The sequence below is a fragment of the Wasmannia auropunctata genome, unplaced genomic scaffold (assembly GCF_000956235.1).
Source record: "Wasmannia auropunctata unplaced genomic scaffold, wasmannia.A_1.0 LD318241.1, whole genome shotgun sequence".
In the NCBI taxonomy this organism is placed as follows: domain Eukaryota; kingdom Metazoa; phylum Arthropoda; class Insecta; order Hymenoptera; family Formicidae; genus Wasmannia; species Wasmannia auropunctata.
In genome coordinates this window covers 8,135-24,614 of record NW_012044649.1, presented here as the reverse complement: position 1 = coordinate 24,614, position 16,480 = coordinate 8,135, and the positions used below count along the sequence as shown (strand labels likewise).

The window sequence follows — 16,480 nt, the reverse complement described above, 5'->3', positions numbered from 1 at the left end:
TGACGTATTATAGGACGGGCCTAATATACGACAAGAAGCTTCTAATTTCTACCGCGATACAACGTCGCCACCGTCAACGCGGAGTTCGTGGCTGACTAGGAAGGGCCCTTAATATCCGCCGTATTTATCTGATTTAGCACTGATCTTTTTTATTTACTAAATAAAAAATTATAATGAAAGAAATAAGATTTGAGGATATGTCATCCAATAGATTGCGACAAAGAATTTTAAAGTTGATTAAAAAAGAAGCGTTTTCTCAGATATTTGATTTGTTGTATGAGTGATGTAAACGTTATTTGGAAGCTGGCGGGAACTATGGCATTAATAAATATTTTTAAATTCCTTTGTATGTTTTTTTTATCCTTATCAGGCCAGAAATTTATAATTGTCACACTATATATATGAAAAAAACTATTTATATTTAAACAAAATAATCTAGCTGTTATATTTTACTACACAGGCCTCGGAAAGACGATTACGACCACTACAAAAGGAAAGTACCCTCAGAGAGTTGCTCATGGAAAGCATAAAAAAACCTCCAAAGCCTCTAAGATCTTCTAGTTCAAGACAAACTGATTCCAAGATTGAAGAAATAATAAACTGTAAGTTCACATCTTATGTATTATTTATGACAATACCGCTATTCTAACAAAAATAATTCTATTTTATCAAATTCTGGATTGTATGGTATTATATTTAATATAAGTATATTTAATATAAATATGAATAATATAATAATGAAAATTATATAACATATACAGGGTATCCCAAAACTCTTAATTAATATTTCAAGGCATGAAAGAGAACGAAATTTTGAACTAAAAGTTCCTTTACTAATTTTTGCTCAGACCATTATTTACAGAGTTATTAACGAATAAAGTTAATCTGTTCGCGCTTAGCCGGAGTACATAGCATGCCGTGCGGCTTTTCGCGCTTACTTCTCTCGATTAAAATTTTGTTCTAATTTTTTATATTAATAAATAAGTAAATAAATAAATAAATAAACACAAATAAATAAATAAGTAAGAATAAATTACGGTTCGAAATTTATCCAATTTCTCTGATTGTTTTTATTTTTATTTATTTTGTACTTATTTCAATAAGGAAAGGTTTAACGGCCAAGAAACGTGCATTAATAGATTTATAAATAAATAAATAAAATATTCTTTAATGTTAAAAATTATAAAAATGTTTTGTACTTCAAAGAATCTTTATCAGTTTATAAGATAAATAATTTAAAACATTGAAATTATAAATAAAAGTATAATATTGAATTGAAATCGTAAATAAATTAAAAGAATAAGAAAAAGAAAAACCGGAACACCATAAAAAGTTTTGAACGTGATATTCCACATGTTTCCCAAATTAACTATTAATAAAATTAAAATTAAAAGGATAATGTCTAAAAGGAAAATTATTATATAACGCATTGAAGGACCTGCGTAAGTCACAATAAAATTAAAATTAAAAATCAAGCTCGTTTATTGTAATACAATAAGGAAAGTTTTAACGGCTAAGAAACGAGCAATAATAGATTTATAAATAAATAAATAAATAAATAAAATATCCTTTAATGTTTCGTACTTCACAGAGTTTTCATCAGTTATTATGACTTACGCAGGCTTTTCAATACGTTATAATAATTTTTCTTCTAGACATTATCCTTTTAATTTTAATTTTATTAATAGTTAATTTGGAGAACATGAAATATCACGTTCAAAATTTTTCAATACGTTATAATAATTTTTCTTCTAGACATTATTCTTTTAATTTTAATTTTATTAATAGTTAATTTGGAGAACATGGAATATCACGTTTGAAACTTTTTATGGTGTTCCGTTTTTCTTTTTCTTGTTATTTTAATTTATTTATAACTTCAATACTATACTTTTATTTAATTTCAATGTTTTAAATTATTAAGCTTATAAACTGTTGAAGACTCTTTGAAATACGAAACGTTTTTATGATTTGACATTAAAGAATATTTTATTTATAAATCTATTATTGCTCATTTTTGAACCGTTAAACTTTTCCTTATTGAAATGTGTAAATAATAAATAAGAATAAAAACATCAGAGAAATTGGATAAATTTCGAACCATAATTTATTCTTACTTATTTATTGTATTTATTTGTATGCGTTTATTTATTTATTTATATACCTACATTATTTATTGATTTATTCATTTACTTATTTATTAATATCAAAAATTAGAATAAAATTTTAATTGAGAGAAGTAAGCGCGAAGGGCTGCACGGCATGCTACACTCCTACGTACTCTGGCTAAGTGCGATCTGATTGATTAAATTTATTTGTTAATAACTCTGTAAATAATGGTCTGAGTCAAAATTGATAAAGGAACTTTTAGTTTAAAATTTCATTCTCTTTCACGCCTCGAAATATTAATTAAGAGTTTTGGGACATTCTGTATAAAGGAAAATAAGGTAAGGAAAGAAAAAATTTGATTTTCTATTTAATAGTAATTATATCCATAAAATTAAATTGTTGATAAACAGTGACTATTTCAATGTTGTTTCAGTGAAAATATACTGATTCAAACAGTGAATATCTCTGTTCGAAAGACAGTGAAGAATTTCGGTTCTCAAAACTGTTTGACAGTGAAACTCACTGTCTTTCAGTGATATTTACTATTTGAATCACTGAAACAATTTAAAATTGGCATAAAGAGATATGGCATACTGCCACAGTTATTCAAAAGTGCACTATTCTATTTACCAGCACTGTGGTTTTGTGTTGTCTGTGTCTCTTGCTGGAAAGCTCCCAATATTTCGCCCTGAATATGCGCTGTTATTATACCTTTATTAATAATTTTTACGTCACAATCTGTTAAACGTTAAAGAATTAATATTAAACATATACAGTATGTCCAGTAAATCGACTGCAATACTTCGGTAGGTGATTCGGGACTCAAAAACAAGAAAAAAAGGTTAAATAAACATAAGTCCGGAAGTAAGTCGTTTCCGAGTTATAATTACTTTTATGGTTAAAAAATTGTAATTTCAATTATTTTTCATAATAATTATAATTACCATCTTAATTTATAATGATTATAATTAGTTATAATTCATTATTTTCTAGATTTTACCACGTGAAGGCATTGTTTGTTTGGCAATCCTCTTTTTAATTTTTATTTTTTTTTAATTTCTTGATATTTGTAAATACGATGACATTATTTTTAGAATGAAGAATAAACATAAACAGGTATTTAAGTCGAATTAAATAAGATGTTCAAAATGACTATTTTCAGCACGAATGCCGGCTCTTATTCTTCTATCAAAGGAATTCCAAACTCTTCGAAAAACATTTGGATTCTTCAGAATTATTACATATTAATATTTGATTAACCAAACTTGATTTAAATACCTGTTTATGTTTATCCTTCATTCTAAAAATAATGTAACCGTATTTACAAATATAGAGAAATTGAAAAAAGAATAAAATTTAAAAAAGAATAAAAATTAATAAAATAAAAAACAGGAATGTCAAACGGACTATGCCTCTACGTGGTGAATCCTGGATACAAAAATGAATTATGACTAAATTATAATTGTCATTATAATTATGGTTACAAAAAATAAATTAAATTTTTTTTAACATAAAAGTGGTTATAACTCGGAAATGATTTATTTCCGGACATGCTTATATAATCTTTTTTCCTTCTTTTTGGATCTCGAATCATATGTCGAAGTATTGCAGGCGATTTACTAGACACCCTGTGTACAGGGTGTCCGTAAAGTCAGTTACCACTCTTTATATTTTGGAAACGGCTTTGGATAAATATTTCAAAAAAATATTTCAAATAAAAGTTGTTTGGCTTCAAGGGGACATAAAATAGTACCATTGGTTTGACCTTGGGTGTCGCTGTCAAAATCAAGGAAAGATTTTCAAGGAAGACTTTAGATTTTATGGAACCCTCCATTTTTTATTGCATATTCTTGTAGATTATCTTGAGAGTTTTCCAAAACACATAGATAAAATATTTTTTGATTAAATGAATTTTGAGTTATGAAGCTTGAAAGTTGCAATCGGCATAGTCATTATCCAAGGTGTCCGAACACTGGCTAAAACCTTTTGAATGTTGTTCACGATCATGACTTAGACAATCACATATCAAGATCAAGGCCATAAAGGCCATAAAGGTTATTGTTTTTATTTCCGTTTTTGAAAATTATATTTATTTTTTGAAAAAAAGAGAAACAATATCCAATAGTCATGACCTTCACATGTTTTATTAATGTCATGATCTTGAACAATATTTAAAAGGTTTTAGTCATTGTTCGGACACCTTAGATAATACTAATGCCGGTGGTATTGTAACTTTCAAGCTTTATAACTCGAGATTTACTTAACCAAAAAACATTTTATCTATGTATTTTGAAAAGCTCTCGAAATAAGCTACAAGAATATGCAACGAAAAATGGAGGGTTCCATTTAAAAAATTCAAAGTGACCTTGTCCTGACCTTGACGTCACTCAGGGTTATTATCAAACCAATGTTATCATTTTATGTCCCCCTCGAAATTCTACAACTTTTGTCTGAAACATTTTTCTCTCAAACCTCGCGATTTCCAAATATTTGATTGTCAAATGTAAAATGGGACACCCTGTATATTCCATATTACATGCGCGTGCGCGAGTGTACGCATGTGCAATTGTTATGGGTGTAAATATATATATATATATATATATTAACCAAAATATGTTTTAAGAGATTTAAGCTCCATTTTTGAGTATTTTAATTTTTAATATACTCGCTTACGAATTTGAATTGTATCGAGAATAAGGACTCGATATCACATTTTACAATGTAGAATGATTCGTAATTTGAAATGACGGATGCAGAGCAAAGCAGAACAGAGAGGGGGGGGGGAGAGGGGATGGCGGGAAAGAGATAGAGGGAGGCCGACAAGATGTAGACGCGATCAATAACTGAAAACGTGTAAAGGTGGACTGACATTGCCCGAAACGTCATCGCGGCATGCCAGTCTAGTTTGATGTCAACTGTTACTTACGAAGTTTATTCTGTCTTGGCAAGTGTTAATATTATTGCATCATCGTTTTTGAAAGATATATGTTAATTCTTGTCTACCAGTATATCTAAAAAGTTCCCGGGATAATAGTCGATTGGTACCCTCGATGTGTCTTCCCATGTGAATAATCTCGCAAAGACTTTCAAGTTTAGAAGAATTAGAGTGATTTGAGAAGTGTGAATAGTTGTTTGCCTTGTTGCTTACAAAATATGTAATGTTTACAAAAAAATTGAAGAGTTAAAAAGACTATATAAAAATCTGTTAAATGCAATTTAAGAGAAAGTCCTGTTTTTATAATATAGCTCGTGAAAACTTATTAAAATATTCTACTAATTAATCTTAAAAAAATAATTCAATTTTATGATAGTCTGTGATAATATTTATAAAAACACAATTAATAAAAACACTGGATATTTTCTGCAAAATTAAGACAATAATTCTTAGATACAAAAGAAGATTTAAGAATCTAAAAATATGCAAGACCTAATAGCTTTAAAATGCAAATATATAAACCTAGAAATTATTAGATCAAAAAATATAAATAACATCATTTAAAATAATGAAAAGTAATCGAAAAATTTATGTACATGTATATAAGAAGTAAAATTTTGCATAATTTAATGGTTTAAGGATTTAATTTTTTTTTTTTAATCTATGGATTAAAAGAAAGTATTTAAAAAATTTAGAAAAATTAGAAACATCTAAAAATTTTTTTGGATGTCCTTTTTGTATGTATATACAAAAAGGACATCCATATGCATATGTTGTGCATATGTACAACACATATATGTATTGTGAAAATTCATAATTTAAGAATCTACATATTTGTTTATATTTCTATTAATCACGAATACAGCAAAATTTTGGTTTTATAAATTTAGAAATTTGAATTTAAGAATTTAAAAAAATTAAAGATCAGCTTTTCGAAAAACATACGGAATTAAAAACTCTTCACATCTATGAAAAGAAGTTACTATAAAAGAAAAGATATTTTTTTATACAAATGTTTTTTTTTAACAATGTTTAGATATATTCTTCTAAACGACGAAACGAAAATGATGATATGTGATCTTTTTATTTTGACAAATGCTATATTTTATCTACTTTTTTTAAAGTTTTTATAAAGTTAGCATCAGGTCTATTGCTTTTGACATTCTTGTTATAAGTAATATTCTTAAAAAAACTCTAAAGAATAAACAAATAAGAAATGAATGTAGACAATAATAAATATAGACAAGAAAATAGGATAATAAATGATTAACTGTGTTAATAAATAACGTAGGCTGATTTGATAAATTAATATCACTTTGGTATCAGAATTAAAAATTTGCAATAGTGCAAATAAATTAATTACAATTAAGATGTGAAAACGCCAACACGGTACTAGACGAATTGGTACTTGATAATATCATAATATGTGAATCTTACAATTCTCAATTGAGGCAAACTTTGCGACCGATGATCATCGGTCTTTAAAATGCAGTTTCAAACCGAATAGTACATAACATCAATTAAATTGCCAAAGCAATCTAATAATTCGATGCTCATTAAGTATCTTTTTAAATCCTGTGAAAATAAAGTCTGTCAACTCTTATACTTTACAATTAGTTATTTATACACGTCGCCGTTGAAAGACATTCTTCCTAAATTTACTGGTTATTGTGATAAATATTATCACATGCCTCGGTGATCGAATAGACAAGACGCCCGCTCGGAGAGCAGGAAAGTCCAAGTTCAAATCCTGGATGAAGTAATATTTCTCGCAATAATAATTTTAACACATTTTTATTAAAATCTACGGATGTAACGTATTAATTTATATATTATGGTTTAATATTTTATCTGTAATTTGTTGAGGTGGCTAAAGGACCAATCTAGGTCAAAACATATACCACATATAGCGTTGATCTTTTTTATGCATAATGCTTATAGCTATTAGAAATTTTATTGTAATAAAAAACGCTGTTATCCTTGTTCAAATAAGCTCGTTTGGCCTAATCTTCGTAATTTGTCTTTACAAGGACGAGCTAGTCTTAATTTGTTTCTCGCAATAAGTTATTTTCACAGGATTTAAAAAGATGCTCAATGAGCAACGAATTATTAGAATGCTTTGATAATTTAATTGTGATATTATGTACTATTCGGTTTACAGCTGCATTTTAAAGACCGACGATTATGCAGCGCGCCAATTTGTCTGAACTAAGAATTGTAAGATTCACGTATTATAATATTATCAAGTATCCGCTTTGTACCGTTGGCATTTTCGCATCTTAATTGTTTGTAATACTCAATTCTGACAATTAATTAATTACAATTGTTTGTCATTATGCAGAAAAATGTGTTTTTACTAAATGAAATTTTGATAATATAGATCTTTTAACGAAAAAAGTGTCATGTCTGAATTTCAGACGATAACATATGTATTTTTTACAAGATATATGATAACAGCACGATTTTCGAATTTTTTCCATTTTTTTAAAAGCATTAAAATAATGTTACACTGCCGCCAAAATGAAACAACAGATTAAAGTAAAATTTTGTGACATAATAAAAGATGATGCTACAAAAAACAAAGTAAATTTTTCTTTCTAGCATTATTTATGAATTCAATTGCAAAACTTTTCAAAACACTTTATAGATTCTTAAAATATAATGTTATTTTTGATTTTTAAGGCAAGGTATAATTTTTCAATTTTCAAATTTATTTCTTTTAATTAATTATTATTATTATTATATTGTTCATATAAGATTAATTGAAAAACATTTTATTTATTCTTTGAGAAAATATTTTATTTTTATGTAATTATTTTTAAAGATTTGTTAAAAAATATTAAAGATCGAATGGTTTTAATTTTGTTTAACAAAATTAAAAATTTGTGAAATTAATTTGTAAACTAATTGAATTTTACAATTATAATTTTATAATCTGTAAGTTTATATATGATTTTTTGCTAATAAAAATTAATTATAATTTTATAAAAATCATCTTATTTTATTCAATAAATTTTGTTGACATTAAGATAAAATATTAAGATAAAATATTTTATTTGTGAGAAAAAAATAGCATATTATAATTGATAATATTTTTTGCAGAAAAGATGTAGCAAATTTGTTTTAAACTTGTGCACACTCAGTGTGTATTAAATCCGTTATATACAAACCGCCGATGTGTGTTTAATATAATAAATATAGAAAAAGGTTAAACCGCGAAATTCTTAATAGTACTTTAAGTTACTTATAATATTAAGTTACTATTATAATTTATTAGCATTTTTAATTCTTAATAGTTTTATAGCAGATTTGATTGGACGCACTAGTGCGTACTTAGTGCACATTGATGCTATTACATATATGTTGTTCTAATTTTAATGTAAAAATGAAATATCTTGAATAATAAAATACCTAATATATATTATATCAAATACAATAAATACATAATACAATAAAGCATTGTGTATGTATGTACATACATGCACACACACACACACACACACACACACACACACACACACACACACACACACACACACACTTCAGCAGTTAAAACTGAAAAATTATCTTGTAGATTTTTTATCATTCACTTTTTCAATATCTTCAATTTTTTCTCAGGCAATACAAGTGGCGAATCTCGTATGATAGTCCTCGGGGAGGTACCACCTTCGCAGCCAGAGCAAGAGCAGGAATCTGCACAGGATGTTGCGGCTCAATGGCAGTCGGAGGATCAGAGGACGTCGGCAATTAGCGGTAGCGTTCTGGCGACATCGAGCCGTAGGATACAAGATGTACCGCCGGTGCCACAGCCACGGCAAAGGATTACCAAGGAAAGACCCAATATCAGGGTCTTACCTTCCAATAGGAATCGTAAGTCGCGTAGAAGGCGCATTACAGATGCAGGTAATCATTTCATTCATCTCATTGTCATGTAGTGAGTATAAATAATACCTATTTATAAAACGATGAATTTCAATAGAAATGTTTAAGGGATCAGGCCATCCCTGAGGTTGATGGGTATGGTATAAGAAAAGCGACGGAAATAATGCATTTTACGCATTATCTTATTTAAGCGATAAAAGCGTCCTGCAACGTTATATGAGTTATGAGCTACAAGTACTCTCCGTAGTCAAAGCACTAGAAAAGTTTCACATTTATCTGCAAAAATAGCGTTTAAAATAATAACGAATTATCCTGCATTTAACTATGTACCAGAAATATTTATGTGTACGCGTCGTTCGGTAAGCGTTGTTTAAAAAATTTTTTTTATTAATATTTTCACAAAAAAAACTATATTTATATAACATTTTATTATAAAGACTCTAAAAAATATATGTAAATTATTCATATATTTGATAGAAATTTAATAATAAACATAATATTGTATCAGACTATATTAAGGGGTCAGGCCACCTCTGAGGCCTCAAAATGATACTTAAGTTTTTTTGTAGGTAAATAGATAACTTTATTTATAATCTGTTTAGAGGAGATTATTGTATATATGTATAAGAAACCAAAAAAATTTTTTATATTTTTTTTATGCCTAAAATGGCAATACACTGGTCTACACTTGCGGAATCTCTTTTTTCCTATCGGTGTACAGAATTCCAAGCACACGGCTGGACCTTGAACAAAACACAAAGAATTTTCATTATCTACATTTTGAAAAAAATCCATATCTTAAAAAACCCCTACATACTTCTATAGTCTTTAATATGTAGATAATAAAAATTCTTTGTGTTTTGTTCGAGATTAAACCGTGTGCTTAGAATCCTGTACACCGATTTGAAAAAACAGAAAAAAGGGATTCCACAAGTAAGCCAGTGCGCTGTCATTTTATACATAAAAAAATAAAAAAATATTTTTTTAATTTCTTATATATGTACAATAACCCTTTCTAAACAGATTTTAAATAAAGTTATCTATTTACCCACAAAAAACTCCAAACTTAAGTATCATTTTGACGCCTCAGGGGTAGCCTAACCCCTTAATATAGACTGATACAATATTATGTTTATTATTAAATTTCTATCAATATGTGAATAATTTACATATATTTTTTAGAGAGTCTTTATAATAAAGTGTTATGTAAATATATACTTATATATATATATATATATATTTTTCTTTTTTTTTTTTTTTTTTTTTGAGAAAATATTAATAAAACAATTTTTTAAAACGCTCACCAAACGACGCGTACACATAAATATTTCTTGTATATATTTTATAGTTAAATGCACGATAATTCATTATTATTTTAAACGCTATTCCTGCAAATAAATGTGAAACTTCTCTACTGTTTTGACTACGGAGAGTACTTGTAGCTCATAACTCATATAACGTGGCAGGACGCTTTTATCGCTTGAATAAGATAATGCGTAAAATTAATTATTTTCGTCGCTTTTTTTATAACATACTCATCAACCAGTCGCAATTCTGTGTGCCTAATCTGTACAAAACGTAACACAAGCTTACCGTACAATATATTTTAACCGGATAGATATTTCCTTCTCTTTTGTGAATAGCAATTTTATACTTGATTTCAGCAAAATAGTTAATAATGGGCTACGATTGAATATTTTCACAAACTCTCTAAAATATGTTCAAATCGAGAAAGCTTTGTATTTTCTTCACGGTAATCAATTCTAAAAACTTACGCACTACTTCAGTCGTATATATAGATTGATATATTTAACTATTCTCTACAACGTGACTAAGAAATTTTATTTTTCTTTGCATAAAATAACATTTTTTCCAATTTATTATTAATTTTACCCTGTTTGTAATTTACAATTATCTCAAAGATTTTTTTTCAATATCTTTATAAAAAGTATTATTAAGTAAATCATCAAAATAAGTTAATACAGTCAAACTTCGATAATTCGAATCTCAAGGGATCAGAAAAACTATTCAAATTATAGAGTTTTTGATTTATCGAAATTCGAGCAAAAGGCGGTTAACATATGAAAATTCGATTTATCGAGGCTTTGTACGTGAGTTTATAATTTTCCGATTATAATGGCTTTTAGAGGAAAAAAATCAATATTTAGTAGTGAATTATTTATTACATACATATGATAAATGTAACTATAAAACAAAATAACAGGCTATTACTCACGGTTACACATAGCTACAACTTCGATTATAGAGGTAGCGACGATGGAATTTCGACTTGTAGAGGTCTGGCTACTTTAAATTTTTGTTACAGAGGTAAAATATATATCTAAATGCCTGACAAATAATTTGAGTTAAAATAGGTTTTATTTTGATTTATAGAGGTTTTCTGCAGCGTAGCGGGATGAACAAAATTTTCGTTTTACAGAGGTTTTCAAGTTGTAGAATTTGTTCGAGTTATCAAGGTGCTACTGTAATATTTTGCGTTTTGCATTTTTGAAAGTTGCATTTGTCGTTAGAGTCGTTAAAAGATTATATGATGACGAATTACAGAAATTAAATGGTACTTTTAAAGCCTTATGTTTATCGGTCCTAAGAGTCATATACATATTTTTGTTTATCTTCGTCTACTGGAATATGAAAGAATCCGTTTTTCAGATCTTGTAACATGTATCGCATTTTACAAACTATCTAATTGGTTTTTTTTATACTAGAAGTGAATGTCTGTCTCGTACAATTGTTTATTTAATTGTCGATAGTCGACATAATTTAGAATTTCGTCTTCTTTTTGATCAGTACTATCGGACTTGGATAATTGGAAAGAGAAAGCTGCGTCATATCATCTTGAATCAGCTTGCTTTATACACTCATTTACTTTTTCTTTTTCTATTAGTGACAATCATCAAATCTACCGCCTGTTTATTTTTTGAAACTGTCATTATTTTAATGTCTGCTTCTTCCGTCTTGAGAGAATAGTAATTATTGACAATCTTTTCAAGGACTAATCGATGTTCATTATTATCTACAGCTACTGATTTTACTGAATAGATTGGTATTTCTCTTCGCTTTCGTTTTAACGAAAGTATGTATTTAAGAAATTAATACTGAATAATTTGAATTTACGACCAAATTTATGACAATAATTTGTATCAAATTATTTGATACAATTCAAATAAGTAAGAAGTAAGAATGTCCATCAGCTGTTAATTTTTTTATTGTTAGTGTTGCATTTTCATTTAATATACAAGCGAATTTGTCTTTAGATAATGAGGGAAAGTTTAATATTGATCCACACAAGTTTTTTATATACAGAATGTTCAAAAAAAGTCGGGACGACGAATTATCTCGGAAGAAAGACGTTTTACAAAAAAAAATGTTTCAAACGAAAGTTGTAAGGCTTAAAAAAATCTATTTATTGGTTTTATCCGTTTGACCTTGGGCAGCGTCGCCAAGGTCAGGTAAAGGTCACTTTGATTTTTTTTAATGGAACACCTATTTTTTATTCCAGAATCTAATAGCTGGTGTCAAGAGTTTTCTAAAACATTTAAATAAAATATTTTAAATCTCGAGTTATAAAGCTTGAAGATTATAGTACCGCCGGCATTGGCATTATCCCAGGTATCCAAACAATGGCTAAAATCTTTTGAATATTGTTCAGAATTGTGAGCTTGATAACATATGTCAAGGTTATGACCATTGGAGGTTTCTCTTTTTTTTTTTTTTTTTCAAAAAATAAAAATTTCCAAAAATGAGAGTAAGAGCAACAATTTTGAATGGCCTTGATCTTGACGTATGTTGTTAAGGTCATGATTCTGAACAACATTTTAAAAGGTTTTAGTCAGTGTTCGGACCATGGTTGCCACCTTCTAAGGAGTATTGTGCCGGACATATATTAATGTTCTGCTGGAAGATCATTAATTTTAACCACACTATTAAAAATTCTTTTGAAATAAACATTCTCTAAAAAAAAGATTATCAAAATTGACTCTTCTACCGGAGATTTTTTTATTGAACTTAAGAAAAATCATCGTGTTTTCCCAAAGAGGTTGTCAAAATTTAACGCCCGGAGATTATTTTCGTGTGCCGGAGAACCGAGAGATTCGTCGAATAAGCAGAGTTTCTGGGTGAAAACCGGAGAGGTGGCAACCATGGTTCGAACACCTTGGATAATGCTAACACCGACGGTACTGCAACTTTCAAGCTCTTTCATAACTCGAGATTTATTTAATCAAAAAATATTTTATTTAATTGTGTTTTGGAATGCTTTTGACACCAACTATTAGATTCTGGAATCAAAAATAGTGTTCCATTCAAAAAAATTAATGTGACCTTCACCTAATCTTGGTGACGCCGTCCAAGGTCAAACCGATAAGACCAGTAAATAGATTTTTTTAAGCTCTACAACTTATGTTTGAAATATTTTTTGTTTGTAAAACGTCTTCCGAGATAATTCGCCATCTCGAATCTTTTTTGGACACCTTGTACACACACACACACACACACACACGCACACGCACGCACACACACACACGCACACGCTACACACACACACACACACGTATGTGTATATGTGTATATCACCCATTGTGAAATAACAATGTTGCAACCAATCGCAACTTCTTTATTATATTTAAATTGGGCTACTTGCAATATAGTTATTTTTTACCTTTTACTGTTTTTTAGCATACTGTTGCAATATGTTCTTGCTTGCCGCATTAAAAACACTTAGGATCACTCTTCTTAATCGGACAGTCTACCGGGATGATCGGATAGGCCGCAATTGAAGTAGTTTTTCCTTTTGTCTTATACTGCTTGCTCCATCGCTCTTGTCTGTTTTTTGTCGGAATTTCCTTTTTTAATTTGCTTGATTTATTTGATTTCTTGTTCCAAAATATTTCCTATTCTATTGCATGACTTTTTTAAAAGTACTTCTACAGCAATGATATTTTTGTTTTAAGATCGTTAATACGCGCTTGATTTTTCAGCATTGTATCAGGAATATCGTCGATTATGTTATTCGATGATTTTATTCTCTTCAATTAGAATACGATTTCCAAGGAGTACTTTTTCGTAAAAGTAATCGCTAAACGTTTCTTCTTTCATTTGTGTCTTAAATTTTTTATGCAGCATCATCTTGCTGGAACATGTTGAATTTAAAACAAGTAACGTCTCTAAAGATATCCTAATGAATTTAGACTGGAATGTTATAATTTCTTCAACATTTTTCCTCTCAGTCGCATGCCAATTAATATTTTTGCATGCTTATCATTCACTCAATACATATGTTTTAATAATTTCAATTAGTTCAATTGCCTCTCTATATTTTGAAATTACCTATTGCATCATCGAAAGTGATAATTCAGCAGTAGCAGTTATATTAGTTATATTAATAGCATTTATATTATATCTTTATAAATCTTGGCTGCTTGACATTATTTGACAGATTGTGATGTCATGTAAATCTAATATACGAGCAACTAATCTTACTTTTATTAGCTTAAGCCTATGCTTAAACTGATTCAATTTAACTTTAATTGAACGTTTTTCGCAAAGATATTTATTATCAATTCGCAAAGATATCTATTATCATTCTTTCTCAACATTTCATATTTTCGCAAATGAAATATTTATACATGTTTTATCTATGACCAGATCAGCAATCTTCATACTTCTGGTTCCTTGCACATCTTGAATAATTTTTTTTATCCATGAAAAATGTGTCTCGTTTAAATGTATTATCAATTTGTTTTTATTTTCTATACATGATAATACCTTCGGCTTCTCTTTTAACTTTAATATATCAGCTTGGTTGTATTTTTCACGGTTGAATTGCTTCTCTTGCAAACTTACGAACAGAGATAGACTTTACTAATATAGAATACATATATTGAAGCTAGGGGTTTTGTAGGAGTAAAAGTTGATATATAAGTTAATTATGATTTATTCATTTACATTAATATTAAAAAATTGATGGAACGTTTCGATCTTGACTTGTTAGTCCTCCTTAGCCACAAGCTAAGTAAAAACAATTATCGATAAATATAATACAAAAGAAAAATGAAGAGAAAAAAAATGAAATGAAAGATACATTAGAATGTGATTACATAAATTAGCAAAAATCACACCAAAGGTCAGACGTTAAAATTAACATATTTAATAATAAATAATAAATAATGCATGTCGCATGGCTGCAAATCAAATAGATTGTAAGTGATGTCCACGATTAACAATAAGATGAGAAGGCACACCGTTTTATTGTTCGAAAACGAGAAAAAGTAAAGTCATGAGGATAAAAAATAAGTTATCTGTGCGATCGTCATTGATGTATTGATGTAATTGTATTGATGTTTATTTAAATTAAAATATAAAAGTGAAAAATGTTTGACAAACAGCATCAAACGTCTGACAGACAGAGTCATGCTTTTAAGACTAATAAAAACTAAAAATATAATAATTATAAACAAGATCTGAAAGTCAATGCTTTTTGTTGACTTGTTTACATATACAATATCGAGTTTAAAAATTATTATTAGAGGGCATATCTAATAAATAATAAGTGAGTCGTCAAGAAACTTATTTGGGAATTAATTCTTTCGTTCTTTAATGTGTATCATTTCGAAAATTAATCTTTTGTTATAATTAGGCTCAGATCTATTTAATCAACTATTTATAGTATTTTGATATTATCCTACTCAATAGAATGATTTTATTCTAAAATATAGTCAGTGATGTGTGATTGAATGTTTTGATAAATTTAAGTTCATATTATTAATGTGCTCTTTAATTCTGATATTTAATTATCTTTTAGTCTATCCTACATGTGTGATGTATTGCAGTCTTTAAAATTAATTTTATAAATCACATTGTTATTAGAATCACAGATTTAGTTTTGTTCTTGTGTTTTGATGAAATTGTTAAGTTTATTTAGGCCTCTTTATCTACAGTAAAGACAGATTTATTGATTAGCAACGCTGCTGTTTCGAATACATTGTGACTATATGAATTAGGAATTACGAAATATCTTTTAATATCATGTTCTTCTTCAGTCATCATTGTTTTTAATAGCATTGTTGTCCGAACAAATGTGATATTAAATAACTGTTTTAATTTCTGATTGGTTTCTTTAAATATTAATTCTAGTGGGTGGTCCATTTTCTCAAAGTATTTCAATGCAAAATTCAATATTCTTTTGTTGAATGAGATAATAAGAATGCTCTTTTTCTATAAGATTATAAATTCTCGTAATTATCGCGCAGGTAATCTCACTAAGAAAGACTTGATCTCAATTCTGAACAAACCTCTAAATTTTTGTAGAACACCAAGATACGAGGGCAAGTCAATAAGTTTTTAGGAAAACATAGTAAAACACATTTTTTTTAATCGATTCATTTTTATTTCTCAACATAGTCTTCTTTCAGCTCGATACACTTGATCCAACGATTCTCTAACTTTTTCAAGCCATCCGAATAATATGATTTGTCCACCCTTCAAAATAAGCCTCTGTTTCGGCGATGAGCTGCTTTCTGGTGGTGAATCTCTTTCCTC

General features: G+C 28.3%; 1 protein-coding gene and 1 long non-coding RNA gene across 5 annotated transcripts in view; one reads left to right on the top strand and one right to left on the bottom strand.

Annotated features, from left to right (window-relative positions):
• The window catches only part of LOC105460651, a 4,355-nt gene extending 1,158 nt beyond the window's left edge, over window positions 1-3,197 (bottom strand). The window contains exons 1-3 of the long non-coding RNA XR_975860.1: window positions 3,051-3,197; window positions 2,737-2,844; window positions 502-600 (exon numbers count right to left, since the gene is read on the bottom strand). This is a non-coding gene — a long non-coding RNA (uncharacterized LOC105460651). The remainder of the gene's footprint in view (window positions 1-501; window positions 601-2,736; window positions 2,845-3,050) is intronic.
• LOC105460652 (protein spire homolog 1-like) overlaps window positions 1-16,480 on the top strand; it is a 28,976-nt gene that overhangs the window by 4,694 nt on the left and 7,802 nt on the right. For 3 of the 4 annotated variants that reach the window (XM_011707145.1, XM_011707146.1, XM_011707144.1), the window contains 2 exons: window positions 461-602; window positions 8,660-8,944. In XM_011707145.1, the coding sequence (XP_011705447.1) occupies window positions 461-602; window positions 8,660-8,944 (427 nt within the window). The remainder of the gene's footprint in view (window positions 1-460; window positions 603-8,659; window positions 8,945-16,480) is intronic. The other variant, XM_011707147.1, reaches the window with a different exon arrangement.